Source organism: Engystomops pustulosus, chromosome 4, assembly GCF_040894005.1.
Source record: "Engystomops pustulosus chromosome 4, aEngPut4.maternal, whole genome shotgun sequence".
Lineage (NCBI taxonomy): Eukaryota > Metazoa > Chordata > Amphibia > Anura > Leptodactylidae > Engystomops > Engystomops pustulosus.
In genome coordinates, this window is record NC_092414.1 from 90,723,741 (window position 1) to 90,741,940 (window position 18,200).

The following is an 18,200-nucleotide window of genomic DNA, read 5'->3' on the forward strand; positions in this document are numbered from 1 at the left end:
GCAGCATCACATGGATGTTATGTGAGGTTCAACGTGACATGGATGTTATGTGGGGGTGTGCAGGGTGTGTGTGACATGGAGGCATAACTTTTTATTTCTAAATCTTCAGAGATAAGTCTGTGTGTGTGTTTATACATAACTATATATAATACTAGCTGTAGATCCCAGCGTTGCCTGGGATAGTAGATAACTGCTCTTAGCTATAACAAAATAGATCTCCCTATCTCTCCCTGTCTGTCACTCCCTCTCCCTGCCTCTCTCTCAGTCACTCTCCATGTTTGTCTCTAACTCACTCCCACTGGCAGTCTCTCTCTCACTCACTCTCCCCCCTGTCTCTGTCACCACACTCTCTTCCCTCCTGTCTCTCTGTCACTCATTCTCTCCGTCTTTCTCTCTGTCGCTCATTCTACCTATCATTCTCTCTGTCCCTCAGTTACACTCACTGGTTGTCTCTCTGTCGCTCACCCTCCCCGTCTGTCTCTCTGTCGCTTACTCTCCCTGTCTGTCTCACTCTCTCGCTCACTCTCCGCTGTCAGTCTCTCTGTTGCTCACTCCCCCCGTCTGTTTCTCTGTCGCTCACTCTCCCCCATCTGTTGCTCACTCTTCCCATCTGTCGCTCACTCTCCCCCGTCTGTCTCTCTGTCACTCACTTTTGCCAGTCTGTCTCTCTGTCGCTCACTCTCCCCATCTGTCTCTCTGTCGCTCACTCTCCTGTCTGTCTCTCTCTCTTTGTCACTCACTCTCCCTACCCATCTTACCGCACACATAAACTGTATTAAACTCACTGCCTAGTAACCAATCAAAGCTCAGAGCTCACATTGAGCTGGCAAAATTGAAGCTGAGCTGTGATTGGTTGCATACTGCCACAGCAGACAATGGCTCCTAGTATATGGTGGTTATCATATTACCTCATATAACCTCACATATTACTTCACATCTTACCTTACATCTAAGACTGCATTCACACATGGTTTGCGTTAAACATGTATTTTCGTATGGATTACAACAGCTGCACTATTCTCCATGTGCAAATTTCTGCACTTAAATAGGTATTACGGTGCTCAGTCAGACCATGCACCACATTTAATGTGCACTCTGTAGGAGCAGTGCAAGGTACACCAGATTCATGAAGAACAGGCGCCACAAATCCTGAATCTGGCGCCCTCTGCACTGTTTGCAGTTTGCACTGGTTTTAGTAAATGTGCCCCAATATGTCTTATATTTGTCAAACAAATGCTCTTTACAACATCACTGACTGTTTTGTCTAAATACTATAGAATAATAGGGACTTTGGGGGGTATTTGTCAAAGCTTATTTGCCAGAAAAGTAGTGTAGAAGCTCTGAAATAATCCAAAATGCTTGTGATTCGCCAGCACTTGCGATTATTTCTCTTCTTGGCATAGAGGGGCATGAAGAGTAGGAGAGGCTGGTGGCAGATAGGCATTCCTGCCCTGCGCCTGTGTACAAGCTGCAGGGAGCAAATTTTCAAAAGTGAAAGTCTGCAAGGTGCAGAATATTTGTTCGCCAGGTATAGGCGAGCCTCTTGTATCGGGATGCCCTGGAAGGGCCGGAACATTATGATACGCCAGAGCACAAACACTGGTGTATGAAAAATACCTGCATTGTGTGTAACTTTAAGAGCTTACTTCTCTGACATGTGCATGAGCACATATACCAATTAAAATAATTTATTTACAACCTTGTTAATACAAAATCTTATTATTACAATAAGTCACCTATCATGCAGAGTTCTGCAAGTTCTTCAACTGATTTATATTTCTAATTTCTAATATTTATAAATAACCTATTTTATAGCATGTGCATCCTCTTCTTATTAAACAGAATAACACATCTACATTAAGATCCATTATTAGCAAATCATCCAGACATTGTAAATGACTATTACAAGCTAATGAGTACTGTAACAAACTGCTTTCATAAATGTTAATACTGTAACACAACCACAGGCTGCATGTTTTAGACGTTAATATAAACTACAACAATTAGAAATAAGATATCTATTTATAAGTGTCCATGAAATAAAAACTGTTTATCTTCATAAAAACTGTCATATGAAGATTTTATGCTATTGTTTCCCTGCAGCGACACCTCAGTTGGAATTAAGTATTTTTCAATTTCCAATTAAATCAGTAGACTGTAATCATCATGTTCCTTTTTAGCATTTTCTATTGTGAGATACTAATTCCACACAAGAAATCTACCATCAAAATCAAGCATGATAAACCAGGGGAATTTACTCATAGATCCAGGCACAGTGACTCTGGTAATCTTTGTATATTTGTTATCCTTCAAAAAAACAACTTTAAATTATGCTAATGAGCCACAATGGCTATGTGGGGCATTACAAGAGCCTCTCTGTGTTGTTAGCTTCACAAGCTGTCACACTGTGCAGAAGTATTGTCGTCCCCCCCCCCCCAATACATATAAACGAAAGATAACTTAGCAGTTGGATGCACTTCAGGAAGTTGTTTCTTCATGGCATTCAGCTCTGAAGCTTAGGCTAGGGTGTTATTTCAGCATGAAGACATGTTTGAAAGACATTATGCATCACTGCAAGATTATTTTGTTAACCAGGTATAAAAATGTACTTTACTCTCACTGTTCTCTTTACTTGTCCATGAAAAGTAAAATCACTGAAAAATAGAAACATTTAAAAGATAGCTTTTAATTTAATCCTATTTTTTTTTTTAAATGCTAGAAGCACTTGGCTGCTGGATAGATAGCATAAACAGTGCCCTGAAAAATATGAGGCCTCTTTACAAAACTTATATAAAACACAGATGAAATTACAGTACTCACAAACAGACAATAACAAATTGACACATGGTTAACAAAGATAAGGAACTTCAAGAAAATATCCGACCCGTTTCACTGTTTAATACCAATACCAGCCCCTCAGGGGTCTCACTACAATTACTAATACTGTTTAATGTATTAGTAGTATTGACAAACAAGACAGCAATAGACTATAGCAGAAAATATAGTATATGCCCACTAAGCCAAACGATATCAAAGCAGAGGACACGTTAGTACATTTAAATAAGAACTGTACGATGTATAGCCTCTAGATACAAGCAAGGGTTACCCAATCAAAGGTTATACAATACAGTAACCATACATGTAACCATATTTTGTCTGATAGCGGAATATGAGTGCACAGAGGCAGCATTTGGCAGTTTTTTGCCTAATAGATGTAAATACTTACCTTAGCAACAGAGTAGGCCCAGCAAAAGATCCATGCTGCCCAGTGGTTGGCCCGATAACGTCTGGCCAGTGTCAATTTGTTATTGTCTTGTTTTTGCTATCTATCCTGCAGCCGAGTACTGCAAGTATTGTTTTTTAAAGGATGAAATTAAAAGCTATCCTTTCGATGTTTCTATTTTTCAGTGATTATATTTTGTATTTCAGAGACATCCCTATCTGATCTTGCTTATAGTTTGACAGTCAGTAACTGTATAAGTAAAGTAACTTAAAATTAATACTTTTTTATGTGTAGAAAACACATACAGTATCCACAAGTCCCTCCAAATACTGATATTGGAGAGGTAATGACGGGGAGGGGGGGGGGGGTTATGCAGAAAGTTATGACATGGGACATCACAGGAAGTCCTGCTATCCGAAACTCATGTGACCTATGGCTTCCAGAGGTGAACGGGAAGCTTTATCAGTATAAGTATAGCATGGGTGACCTATAAGGTTCTTACCCTTTTAAAGTTTTCTATAAGTCGCACATCTATTGTCCTTTGGATTTCTATACCATTCCTATGCTGATAACACTCAGGATTATATATCTGGCTCAGATACAGTATTACCTCTCTGCTCAGCAGAGTTCCACAATATCTATCAGCCACGTCCTCCTATTTCTACTACAGCTCTCTAAAACATGGAAAAAATGGAGCTAACAATGTTTCCCCCCCTTATACATCACTCCCATCAGAACCATCTATCACAATTAATGACTACCCACTCTCTTTAGTCCCATAAGTCTGCTGACATATATTAAAGGGGTGTTCCCATTTGGATATTCACATTTAATGCAATTCATAAGCAATATACAAACATTTCTTCAATTGCCCGTTGTTAGAAATAATGTTGATGTGTGCAGATAATTTCCCATCAAAGTAGCCATTTTGTTTCTAAGAAACAAGATAGCTGTTCTTGGCTATGACCTCCTTGAACTCTGGCAGGGATGAACACGTATAACCCCTGCCCAACCACCTGTATTCAGCATTCTTTACTACAGGACGGCTGTGGGCAGTAAAGTTATTCTTTCTTTGCACAATCACTCCAGCAGACGGTGGTCACATCAAAGGACAACTATCTAATTTGTACAGGTCCATATGAGTACATTTGAAGGCCACTCTTTAACATAAATTGCCCATCTGCCTTTACTGCCTTAATAATATTCCCTGAATGTTCAACAATTGATACATCATCCCTGATGATTCCTTTTGTGCTGTGCCCAGACTCTCTGTGCACTCTGTGGAATCTTTGTTTACATGTCTAAACACTGACAAATAGGACGGACCTGTAGCAGGAAATTATGACTCATGATGCTCCCCCCTATAATCTCCCCGTGTCTTATATTTTTTTACCCACATCCAAGTCCTCTAGATCCTGCCTTCTCCAACTCAAGAAAATCTCCCGAATCCTATCCTTTCTCAACCGAGAGTCTACCAATATGCTAGTCTGCAACTTAATCATCTCCCATCTGGATTACTGCAACCTTCTTCTTTGTGGTCTCACAACTAACTCCTTAATGTCCTTACAATACATCCTTAACTTTATCAGTCTATCCATTGGCACAATAAGTGCAGTTTAAAACACTTACCATGATCTACAGAGTCATTCACAACCTGTCCATACAAATCACCCAATACCGTCCTGAGATCTTGATCCACACAAGACCAATTACTTTGCTCTCATATTATCTGCAATTGTCTCCCAGATTTCTACTGTGCAGCCATGATAATTTGGAAATGTCTACTAGAACTACTCATTCTCTTCCCTCCTCTACATTTCTAATCTTAAACTTAACCTTTTTATGTATAATACAATGGAAGGCTATAAATAAATAGATAATAAAAAGACTTGACTTACTTAACAAAGACATACTGCAAGTACGCAATCCATATTCTGGCCTCAAAATGTAAGCAGTTATAGAAAATAAGTTACACTATATCCAAAATAATAAACAGAAAGCATGAAACAGTTGTGAAAAATAAAAAGAGGGCAACACAAGGCATATGGTGCAGCCTACTCACATCAAACTTGCATATTAATATTATGAAACAACAGATACATATAAAGCCACATTTTCAGATGAAAGAAAGACTCATCATACACTTAAAAGTGTTTTCCCCTGAACAAAAGTTGGGCCCTATCCACAGGATAGGGCCTAACTTCCTGATCAGTGGGGGTCTCAGTGATCAGACCCCCACAGATCACTTCGGACCCCTCGTCCCTCCATCAGACTAAAGGAGCAGATGGCCGTGCATGACCGTTCTGCTCCATTAATCTCTATGGAGCTGATGGCGATCGCCGAGCGTGGCTGAGATGTAGCAGGGCTGAGAATGTCATGTGTTATATGCATCTCATGGATCTCATCATTTCTCATATCTGATCCGTCTCATCTCTCTTTCTATGTGTCAGATACTAGTGTGCAGAAGCTAAATGAAAGTGTATATAAACCTGGACTCTAATAATCTAAGCACACTGTCAGCAGACAGCATCTCACACAGCATTAGAGGGATCATAGTGGGGCTCGTTTACTAAAGGTCCGCGGACCACAGTTTTCAGAGTATTTCCATTTTGCCCTGAATTGCCCCAGGTTTTTCGCGCACGCGATTGGATTGTGGCGCATCGGCGCCGGCTTGAATGCGATAGAAATGGGGAGGCGTGGCCATCGGACAACCTGACGGATTCGGACAAACCACAGAATTTAAAAACGGAATTGTGTCGCAAGATCAAGCATTCACATGCACCGGGAAGAAGATTGTGAACACCGGCGGACCTCAGCGCAGAAGCGGCAAATGCAGGAAATTGGACGCACGACCTTAGTGAATTGCGGCAGACCCGAATCCTCGTCGGACAACACACCGCGGGATCGCGACAGGACCGGGTAAGTAAATCTGCCCCAGTGTGTCTGCTTAGAGAATCCACGCCCACACTGACCAGCCAAGGGAGTGATAGGGGTTAAATCAGCAATTTAAAAACATAAGGGGTTAAAAATTATCTTTATTGTGTAAAACATCACTAGAGGATTGAAATTTGAGAATTTTCTTTTATGGGCAAACCCCTTTAATTAAGGAACTATTACATTTTCGAATAGCCATCTGTGTAGGAATGGGAGCACAAGCTGATTTACACGGCTTCTACATGGCTATTATATAGAAAAGTATATTACAAAGTTTACCGTTCTCATCCACACTTCATTTTGGTCAAAAACTAGAAATTCTTAAAGGGGTCAACTGGACCTTGACTTTAATTTAATTCACCTGCTTGTACCTGTATGAAGATTATTTCACATAAATGTAGCGATGTGGTCACCTACAAAAGAAAGAAATGGCAGCACACCAAAATAGTGAAAAAAACAACAGACTTTATTCCATAGCGCTATGCCATGTGGTCACCTAGAAGTGAAGGACAGCTGTCCTTAGATACGACCAGGACTTACTGCATGTCCCACATGCGTCCTATAGTAATGAACGCCAAGGTGGTTGGGCAAAGACAATTATGTTGTGTTTAAGGGACAACTTGACTACATTTACGGGGAATTATCTTTAATTAAATTAAATACATCCAGCCAGGTGGGAACATAGGTCTTTCTTTTTTCTTGTTGAACTAAGGACTTGGAAAGCATACTCATAATGTGCCATCAGTGCTACTTTAGCCAGGATGAAGGCTATCCTATGGGGAAACAGCTTCTTATCTAAAGTGTTGAGTAAAGGATATTGACTTCTATGTGCCAGTGCCTTTTGAATGAAGAATGTGATATGACTATAGTCTCTTGATTTTGTTTATAAATGCAATGCAGAATGGAATGTAAAATAATATGGAATATAATTACAATAATTTTTCTGCACTTAATTTACAACCCCCACATATTTCTAGTGATTTTCTCTATGGCCAGAGCAATGTATTTATGACAGGCCACTACATAATGCAGTATGGATCTCTGTTAAGGCTGTTCTTGAGGAGAACTGTGACATCTGAGTCATCCTAAGCTATTATGGGCTTCCCCAGAATACCACGGCTCTGTGAAATCTATATATAGCTCTCCGGATACCTAGGGAATTGAGTCAACTTGTAGCTAGTATTCATAAAAATGTGATATAGATTATACAGCCCTATGTAGGTTGCTTTAATTAACAGAAATGAATGCGGCTACTGATACAGTATAAACAAGGTACTGAAAACAGAAACTCATACAATATATGTTCAAGATGGAAAAGGTTTTTTTAGGCCAAATAAACAATGTAGTTTCTGTTTTTCCACACAATGGGGCTCATTTACTATGGGTCCGCGGACCACATTTTCGTCGGGTTTCCCAACGATTTCTGTGTTGTGCCGCATTTAACAGGGTTTTTTGGCACACGTGGTGGTATTTTGGCGCAATCGTAACGACTTTCATGCGACGCAAATCTGGGGGCGTGGCCGTCAGACAAGCCGAAAGATTCGAACTACGTGCAGGATTTAAAATGAAAATTGTGTCGCAGACCTCTGGCAGACCTCAGCGGGGAAGCAATACATGCAGGATCTTGGGCGCACGAGCTACGTGAATCACGACAGACTTCATCTTCGTCGGAATTGCGAAAGGACCGGGTAAGTAAATGTGCCCCAATAAGGCCCCTTTCACATTGCCTTTGTGGGAACATAAAAATATATATATGTATACATCCCCATGTATAGACGCCCAGTAGTACAGTGACTACACATGTGTGGGACTGTACCATGCATGGGAAAATGATACAGTATGGAGCCTGGTATTTACAGCCAGGCACCATGACTCGCTATGGAGTGGGAAGAGCACTGCTTATCCCTGCTCTTCTTCAATGCGCTGCTGTGTGCTAGCCCGGGCTATGGTCAGGTGAGCACATGGCAGTGTGAAATTAGACTAAGGCTACGTGTACAGAACCATATAGGGGGCTGTGATCGGGCCGCACAAATTGCAGCAAGATCACAACTCCCATAGAGGTCTATTACACCCGGTCACAATGCAGTGAGCCCAAAGTGTCTCACCGCGCCAGGCGGTCGCAACTCAGCTAAAAAGTAGCTCCTATTTTTGGCCTGATTTGCTGTTTCCTATGGAGAGAAGAGAGAACCCCCCCCCCCTCTGCTTCATAACCTCAACCACCCCCCCCCACACACACACACACTTGTGCTTCGCCCAGATTCCGACCCGAGCGCAGCATACATGTGTATTTAGCTAAATTTATAGTCTCAGGTTATTGACACAAGGATTTCTTTAATCTAGTATGTGCCATGATCTAATATAGGTAAAAGTAAATTACTAACGAAAGAAATACAGAGATAATGATAAACACAAAAGACATAATGAAAAATAACCTTTGTCAGGCAGCATATTTTTGGAAACGCAACAATGGTTAGAATGTTACCATGGCAACAAAGAGTCAATCCAAGAGAGTTGAGATATCAAGTGTTGATTAAGCTCTCTAATAATATTCACAACATAAAAAAATCAATGACCTTGTCTATAGTTCATACATGCAGAAGACATGCTAGACATGCAGATTTGCACTTAAGAAAAAGGTCAGAGCTGAATGGCTTCCTGCCGTTAGATCACTTTCATTCTGTCCCGGATTACAATGTCAGGTTGACTGAGAAAACATTCTGGATTATCCTACTTTTACAGATAGGACTAAAGATTATTTACATGATGAATATAATGTTGAAGCATGAGGGAGTATTAGCAAGGGCAGGAAAAGCTTAATGCTGCCAATGGTTATGTAAGCTTCAAAACAGATTTCCTTTTACTGTCACAACAAATAAAAGTATCTGCACAGACTATATTGAACTGATTATGGATCAAGAATATCTTGAGTAACTCTATTAGAAGCCATTGTCAAATATTGCCTAGACTTAATGGAGACATACAGGAGAGATCAAGTGCAAAGAATCAAATAATCTCCCCAATGTTACAATCTTTGTTATCAGAAGAGGATAGCAGGAACATGCATAAGGCATTTACACTTATTGGATATATGTCATTTTTACTTAATAAATGTTTTTTACATTGTTATTCTATTTCCAAAGGACTTGAAGGCCCGTTCCACCTATACAGAACTCCACAGGATAGGGCCTAAATTTCTGTTCAGTGGGGGTCTCAGTTTTCCACTCATCTATGAGAGCCACCAGGGGTCCGACGGGGGTGTCTCGAACCCCATCGGACCCCCCATTCTTGTGATCTTTGGGGGGATCTCTTCATTGATGGATAGGGACTCACTCGTTTGGTGGGAATACTGCTTTAATAATTGGGAATGACTGTTCCTAGGAGTGGTGATTCCTGATAATATGCAGACGAACGTGTCCCCACTGTACCGTAGCGCTGCTCAACCTCGCCCCTCTCCATAGTGATGTATGGCACACGGCGCCGTATTCCGGGAAAATATAGGACATATGCTATGTTCCTCCTGGATATGGAAAGGTAAGGTGCCGCACGTGTGAGACACCGTACCCATTGCCGACCTATGAGGGACGTATATTTGACGTATATACGCAGGCCGTATATACATCCCCCAACAGCTGTGTGAATGGAGCCTAAATAAAAAATAGTGTAGTATCCTTGGGTTATTTGGTTAGCAGGTAAGTCTGGATGTGACTAAGACAAGCTGATATTGGCATTCATGGATGTTTTAGATATAACCAGCTGGAAGGTTCCTGTATGCGCAGAGGGGTTTGTGATACAGCTATGAAGGTGTTTTTATTACCAACCAAAAGAAGACATAAGGTATGATGACAAAATTCGATCTATCCCCTAATCGTTATTCAAGTTATGTATGATGAGTACAGAGATCTAAAAAAGTGAAAATGTTTTGAACAAACTAATTCAGGACATTATTTTGAGGTTTTTTTTAATACATGTCTACTCATTCTTATTGTGATTTCTTAAAGGACCTCTACCATGAGTTTTACTGATTGTAGATGTGTCCTACTAAGAATTTCCTGCGGAACATCAACTTCTTTTATTACAGCCGTATAGGCTTCAATTGTGGCAATGTAGATTTATCAAAATTATGCTTATTAGTTTGGGGGCCTCAGTCTACGTCACTGGAGCACCTCAGGGCACTGCGTCTTTTAATTTATTCACTTCCTTCCATACCTATATAAGTCCAGCCCGGTCCGCCCAACCATAGAGCAGGTAATGGATAGGATTTGTATGGGAATGGGGGGAGTGAATAAATTAAAAGACGAGGCACTGGCATGGCCGGAGCACCCGAAAATAGTAAGCATCATTTTTATAACTCATTGTATTTGCGGCATACTGAGTAATAATTAAGAAGTAATAAGTAAGTAAGTCCTAGGTAACAGAAATTTCTGACCAGGACACATCTACCATCAGTAAAGCTAATGGTACATGTCCTTTAATTTTCAAACCTCTATTCAAGCTAATTCCTCAGTAATTATTCATTGCCGTTTTGCCACCTTGACCCCATTCCCAGCTAGTTCAGGATATCTACAAAAAGATTATTGAAATCCCTTATTCATTATTTCAGAGAGTATTCATATGTCATCAATAATTTATCAATTTCTACCAACAGCCTAGGAGAGAATTGAGGGGGAAAGTAAACAACCACAAGCACCAATGTGATATGTGCCATCATTTATCAAACAGTATAGCTTCCTACAGTCTCTTTGATTTTCTGTTGAATTTCTATGAATTAATATTCTTACTAGCCTTCAGCATTATGAGTGAAAACAATGAAAAAGTAATTTAGCCCAGCTTTTTTCTAGTACCAACAGACACGCTTGTTAAGAGTCTCTTGGAGACAGACAATGGCAGGTAAAAAATCATTTAACTCATTGTCTGCTGGTCCTATAATATTCCAAGATTTTACCTTAACCCCCTTTCTGATGTGGATACAGGAAAGGACCTGCTGAGATGGAGGCAGTGAGAGGATGTGGAGGAAGGGATCAGAGAAAGAAAAAATCAAACATTCTGTCTTCCTCACCATCTCTAAATGTGACATGAAGCTCCTAAAAATGAATCAATTATTGTTGAAGGCTTTGGAATGCACAACAGGATATCCATTTGCTTATGGAAGGTAATTAAAGTACATCTCATACACACACATAAACATTTTGACACTTATATACACACATTTGGATACTCATATACTGTACACATGCATTAATGCACATGTACGTTTTTACATACAAATTTAGACAGTCATATTCACACATACTGGGACACTGATACATACATATTTGTATATACAAACACACATTAAACATTAAACATACACATTACAGGCGGTTCCCTACATAAGAACACAAGACTTACAGACGACCCCCTAGTTTCAGACGGACCATTGGATGTTGGGAATTTACTGTACTTTAGTCCTAGGCTACAATAAACAGCTATAACAGTTATCACAGGTGTCTGTAATTAAGATTTATTGTTAATCCTGATTCTTATGACGACCCAACATTTTTAAATCCAATTGTCACATAGGCCAAAAATTTTTTGTCTGGAGCTACAATTGTAAAATATACAATTCCGACTTTCATACAAATTTAACTTGAGAACAAACCTACAGAACCTACCTATTGTACGTAACCTGGGGACTACCTATATACAATTATACACACACACATGGCTTACATTCATTTGCACACACTTCAGTATACATACATAAACTGACTTTCCTGGAAGCACTGTCCAGCAGTTTACTGATGCTGTTCCACCTTCCCATCCCATGGTAGTAAAGGGAGATAATAAGGCCCAAGATAGAAAAGCAGCCCTTGCTTCTATTCACAAGAAGGAAGTAGGCAGCAGGATGTAAGGAAGATTCTATGTCAGTGATGGCGAACCTTTTAGATACAGAGTGCCCAAACTACAACCAAAACCCACTTTTATGTTGCAAAGTGCCAACATGACAATGTGAGCAGTAACCTATTGATCTCTGCTATATCACAAGTTTCAATCGTATTGGCGTCCTGAGGACGCCAATACAATAGAAAGCAGGATAAATTTGGATTGTAGCTTCCCTCCAGTGTCCCCTGAAAAGCAAGAATCAGGGGACCCAAAGCAGAAGCTCCAATGATAATCTCTGTGCACACCTTCTCTCTCCTCCTATAGTCCTGGCAGCCAAGTAGGTGTCACTTTCAAACAGCACTGAGCTTGGCACGTCCTGGGCTGTCTTGGACTGCAGAAGGAAGACATTAGTCCTATGTGGTAAATTGTGTGCTGGGTGCCCACAGAAAGGGCTCAGAGTGCCACCTCTGTCGCCCGTGCCATAGGTTCTCCACCACTGTTCTATGTACTGCTCTACTGCTGTAACCAGAGGACTGTTCAGACTCAACTAGTAGTGTCAAATCACAAATGCTAAAATTACATCACTTGGACAAAGTTAAAGCCCAACCTTGATATTTAAAATGTATTTTTCTTTCTCATCAGACATCAGACATATCAATGAACTTTTCATAAGGAATCACACTCATCAGCAGTTGTTGACCATTGTAAACTACTGATGTTTTAGGTGGCAGCAGAGCTGTAGAAGCATACCTTCATGTTTTCTTAGTAGCAGCAGGATTATGAAATATGCATTTATATTCCAGGATTGTAGGTGCTCTCTTTTGTGAGATCTCTTCATTGAACAGAGCACAGCTCCTTTCCTAACAGAAACCTGTTTCAGCAGTGACTCAGTGCTGAGTACAGTAAATGCTGAGGATTGAGTGAAGGTGTTATATGTGAAATGACTACTGTGTGATGTTTGTTCATCTTCATCAAGTAGAATAGTTGCCCAAAAATTCCAATGCTGGCAAACATTGAAAGCATTTCAGCAGCTTGGGAACAAAGCTGGGGCCTTTTATCAGGGATGGAACATTAATGGACCTGGCTGATTCTACAATCTTTGCTGCCACATATTTGGAACATGTACCAAAGCTTTATACCTAAACCCTATACAGTGGAGGCAGTAGTGGATTATAATATAAGCGATTTGGGTGGCACCCAGGGCAAAAGTCTTGGCCCATAGTCCCCCGCCCAACCACCATCTGTTCCTGCTTTCAATACAAATGTATTTAAGGACCCTTGAAGGTCCTTCAAAGGACCTGAAACCACAGATCAAATCATGCAGACACATCCTCCATTCCCCAAGAAGCTTGATTCTAGTACAATATGAAGGAAGTGAGTCCTGGACTTGTAATAGGGGCTATAATATTCCTACAGCCCAGGGCCCACGACTGAGTGGAGGATGTGCACCAGAATATGTATACTGCGCTGCTCATCCGCCACTCTTTAGATTGTGTGCCAAGTTGGTCAGCCTGGCCCTTTAACACTGCCAGCCCTGCAGCAGCTGTGAGGTGTTCCCCCTGGCTCTTAATCTACAAATACATGTGATAAACAATGTTTTTTATTTATATAAACATATATAATACAGTGCTCACCAATATACACATATATAACACAGAGCTTATCATCTATTTACACACATATAACGCAGAGCTTATCTTCTATGTACACATATATAACATATTGCTCTTCACCTATATGCACACATATAACACATGGATCTTCACCTATGTACACATATAACACAGAGCTCTTCACCTGTGTACACATATAACACATTGCTTATCATGTGTGTACACATATATAACACATTGCTCTTAACCTATATACACACATATAATACAGAGCTTATCTCTTATGTACACATATATAACACATTGATTTGCTCTTCACCTATATACAAACATATAACACAGTGCTTATTATCTACATACACATATATAACACAGTGGTCTTCACCTATAAACACACATATAACACAGAGCTTATCTCCTATGTACACATATATAACACAGTGCTCTTCACCTATAAACACACATATAACACAGAGCTTATCTCCTATGTACACATATATAACACATTGCTCTTAACCTATATACACACATATAATACAGAGCTCATCTCTTATGTACACATATATAACACATTGATTTGCTCTTCACCTATATACAAACATATAACACAGTGCTTATTATCTACAGACACATATATAACACAGTGCTCTTCACCTATAAACACACATATAACACAGAGCTTATCTCCTATGTACACATATATAACACAGTGCTCTTCACCTATATACACACATATAACACAGAGCTTATCTCCTATGTACACATATATAACACATTGCTCTTAACCTATATACACACATATAACACAGAGCTTATCTCTTATGTACACATATATAACACATTGATTTGCTCTTCACCTATATACAAACATATAACACAGTGCTTATTATCTACATACACATATATAACACAGTGCTCTTCACCTATAAACACACATATAACAGAGCTTATTTCCTATGTACACATATATAACACATTGATTTTCACCTATATTCACACACATAACACAGCGCTCTTCAACTATATACACATACACAACACATGGACTATATAAACATTGCTCTATATCAGGTGAACTGATATAAACCGATGTAAACATGGCTTACATTCAGAATACTGAAAGCATTGGAAACATTATGGCGGCAGTGAGAAGAGCTCTGTTTATATGTTCTCTATGCTATAGCCTTTGCTATGCACTGTAATTTTGGTACTTCCATATAGCAGTGTATGAGGAACAGGCAGCAGTGTGTAGTATGCACGTAGCAGTGGGTAGTGTACAGGCAGCAGTGTGTAGTGTACAGGTAGCAGTGTGTAGTGTACAGGCAGCAGTGTGTAGTGTACAGGTAGCAGTGTGTAGTATGCAGGTAGCAGTGTGTAGTGTACAGGCAGCAGTGTGTAGTGTACAGGTAGCAGTGTGTAGTGTACAGGCAGCAGTGTGTAGTGTACAGGTAGCAGTGTGTAGTGTACAGGCAGCAGTGTGTAGTGTACAGGTAGCAGTGTGTAGTATGCAGTTAGCAGTGTGTGATGTACAGGCAGCAGTGTGTAGTGTACAGGCAGCAGTGTGTAGTGTACAGGCCGCAGTGTGTAGTATGCAGGTAGCAGTGTGTAGAGTACAGGCAGCAGTGTGTAGTGTACAGGCAGCAGTGTGTAGTGTACAGGCAGTAGTGTGTAGAGTACAGGCAGCAGTGTGTAGTGTACAAGCAGGAGTGTTTAAGGTACAGGCAGTAGTGTGTAGTGTACAGGCAGTAGTGTGTAGTGTACAGGCAGTAGTGTGTAGAGTACAGGCAGCAGTGTGTAGTGTACAGGCAGCAGTGTGTGATGTACAGGCGGCATTGTGTGATGTACAGGCAGCAGTGTGTAAGGTACAGGCAGTAGTGTGTAGTATGCAGGTAGCAGTGTGTAATGTACAGGTAGCAGTGTGTAGTATGCAGGTAGCATTGTGTAATGTACAGGGAAGCAGTGTGTAGTATGCAGGTAGCAGTGTGTAATGTACAGGTAGCAGTGTGTAGTGTACAGGCAGTAGTGTGTAGAGTACAGGCAGCAGTGTGTAATGTACAGGTAGCAGTGTGTAGTGTACAGGCAGTAGTGTGTAGAGTACAGGCAGCAGTGTGTAATGTACAGGTAGCAGTGTGTAGTGTTCAGGCAGTAGTGTGTAGAGTACAGGAAGCAGTGTGTAGTGTACAGGCAGCAGTGTGTGATGTACAGGCGGCATTGTGTGATGTACAGGCAGCAGTGTGTAAGGTACAGGCAGTAGTTTGTGATGTACAAGCGGCATTGTGTGAAGTACAGGCAGCAGTGTGTAGTGTACAGGCAGCAGTGTGTGATGTACAGGCGGCATTGTGTGAGGTACAGGCAGCAGTGGATAAGGTACAGGCAGCATTGTGTAGGGTACAGGCAGCAGTGTGTAGAGTACAGGCAGCAGTGTGTAAGGTACAGGCAGTAGTGTGAAGTGTACAGGTAGCACTGGGTGAGGTACAGGCAGTAGTGTGTAGTGTACAGGCAGTAGTGTGTAGTGTACAGGTAGCAGTGTGTAGTGTACAGGCAGCAGTGTGTAGTGTACAGGCAGCAGTGTGTGATGTACAGGCGGCATTGTGTGATGTACAGGCAGCAGTGTGTAAGGTACAGGCAGTAGTGTGTAGAGTACAGGCAGCAGTGTGTGAGGTACAGGCAGCAGTGTGTAGTGTACAGGCATTAGTGTGTAGAGTACAGGCAGCAGTGTGTAGTGTACAGGCAGTAGTGTGTAGAGTACAGGCAGCAGTGTGTAGTGTACAGGTAGCAGTGTGTGATGTACAAGCGGCATTGTGTGAAGTACAGGCAGCAGTGTGTAGTGTACAGGCAGCAGGGTGTGATGTACAGGCGGCATTGTGTGAGGTACAGGCAGCAGTGGATAAGGTACAGGCAGCAGTGTGTAGGGTACAGGCAGCAGTGTGTAGAGTACAGGCAGCAGTGTGTAAGGTACAGGCAGTAGTGTGAAGTGTATAGGTAGCACTGGGTGAGGTACAGGCAGTAGTGTGTAGTGTACAGGCAGTAGTGTGTAGTGTACAGGTAGCAGTGTGTAGTGTACAGGCAGCAGTGTGTATTGTACAGTCAGCAGTGTGTAGTGTACAGGCAGCAGTGTGTAAGGTACAGGCAGTAGTGTGTAGTGTACAGGTAGCAGTGTGTAGTGTACAGGCAGCAGTGTAGAGTACAGGCAGCAGTGTGTAATGTACAGGCAGTAGTGTGCAGTGTACAGGCAGTAGTGTGTAGTGTACAGGCAGTAGTGTGTAGTGTACAGGTAGCAGTGTGTAGTGTACAGGCAGCAGTGTATAAAAGAAGACTGAAATGTTATCATTGTCTATATTTTATTTAGTATGTAGTGTACAGGCAGTAGTGTGTAGTGAACAGGCAGCAGTTTTTAGAGTACAGGCAGCAGTGTGTGAGGTACAGGCGGCATTGTGTAGTGTACAGGCAGCAGTGTGTAGAGTACAGGTAGCAGTGTATGAGGTACAGGCAGTAGAGTGTAGTGTACAGGCAGCCGTGTTTATATGTGAGGTACAGACAGCAGTGTGTATATGTGAGGTATAGTCAGCAGTGTGTATATGTGAGGTGCAGACAGCAGTGTGTATATGTGAGGTGCAGACAGCAGTGTGTATATGTGAGGTGCTGACAGCAGTGTATATATGAGAGCTCCTGACAGCAGTGTGTATATGTGAGGTGCTGACAGCAGTGTGTATATGTGAGGTGCTGACAGCAGTGTGTATATGTGAGGTGCTGACAGCAGTGTGTATATGTGAGGTGCTGACAACAGTGTGTATATGTGAGGTTAAGCAGTGAGTAGGAGCTGTCCATGGTGTTGGAGCTTAGCAGCTGTATGGTATACACGTAATAGTATAGGACACATATGTGGTACATACTACCTCATTACTGCCTCTCACTAGTTGCTATACGATATGGTTATGTCCTGACTCTCCCAGATCTCCCCTCCTCCCCAGCTCCATGGCTGTGCAGGCAGAGGCTGAGCTCCTTACCGGCGGCTGTGAGGATGAGGAGGCAGATGACAGGGAAGCAGCAGCTCCTCTGCATGGTGACACTGGCTGCGACCTTCATAGCGGCATCCTGCAGGAGACTCTGTGTTGGTGCTGAGGAGCTGGAGCTATGGCACAGTCCCTGCTCCGGGCAATGCTCAGCAGTGTGCCAGGCTCCAGGCAGCTGCTCACTGCCTGCACGACCACGTGTGCCCCGGCGACCACTCACAGGCAGCCCCTGCTCCTCTGTCATTGAGCTGAGGAGACTTCTGCTCATCACACAATGGGCGCTGAAGTAGAATTATAAACTGTTCTTTAAGTACAGAGAAATCCTTGTTCCAGGAGACTTGTCCCATATTTTTTCTTATTCTTTTTCCCTTTGTCTCTCTCTCACATATACAGCCTCCAGCTGGAGATTTTCTATGACCGCATATTGTGTGTAATTTCTATCCCATGAGGATTGTTAATGCAATTCTATGTGTCCCCAAACCCTTATGTTATGTAAAACATTTTTCTGTTCTAGAATATTTGCAATTTATACATTTCATGATGTTAACACATAAC

General features: G+C 41.5%; 1 protein-coding gene across 2 annotated transcripts in view; it reads right to left on the reverse strand.

Moving 5' to 3' along the window:
* PTPRR (protein tyrosine phosphatase receptor type R) overlaps positions 1 to 17,855 on the reverse strand; it is a 144,372-nt gene extending 126,517 nt beyond the window's left edge. The window contains exon 1 of one of the 2 annotated variants that reach the window (XR_011854903.1): positions 17,640 to 17,855. Coding sequence is in view for 1 of the 2 variants with exons in the window: in XM_072146714.1 (XP_072002815.1) it covers positions 17,640 to 17,718 (79 nt within the window). In the remaining variant the exon portion in view is untranslated. The remainder of the gene's footprint in view (positions 1 to 17,639) is intronic. The other variant, XM_072146714.1, reaches the window with a different exon arrangement.
* Between the last annotated feature and the right edge of the window lie 345 nt (positions 17,856 to 18,200).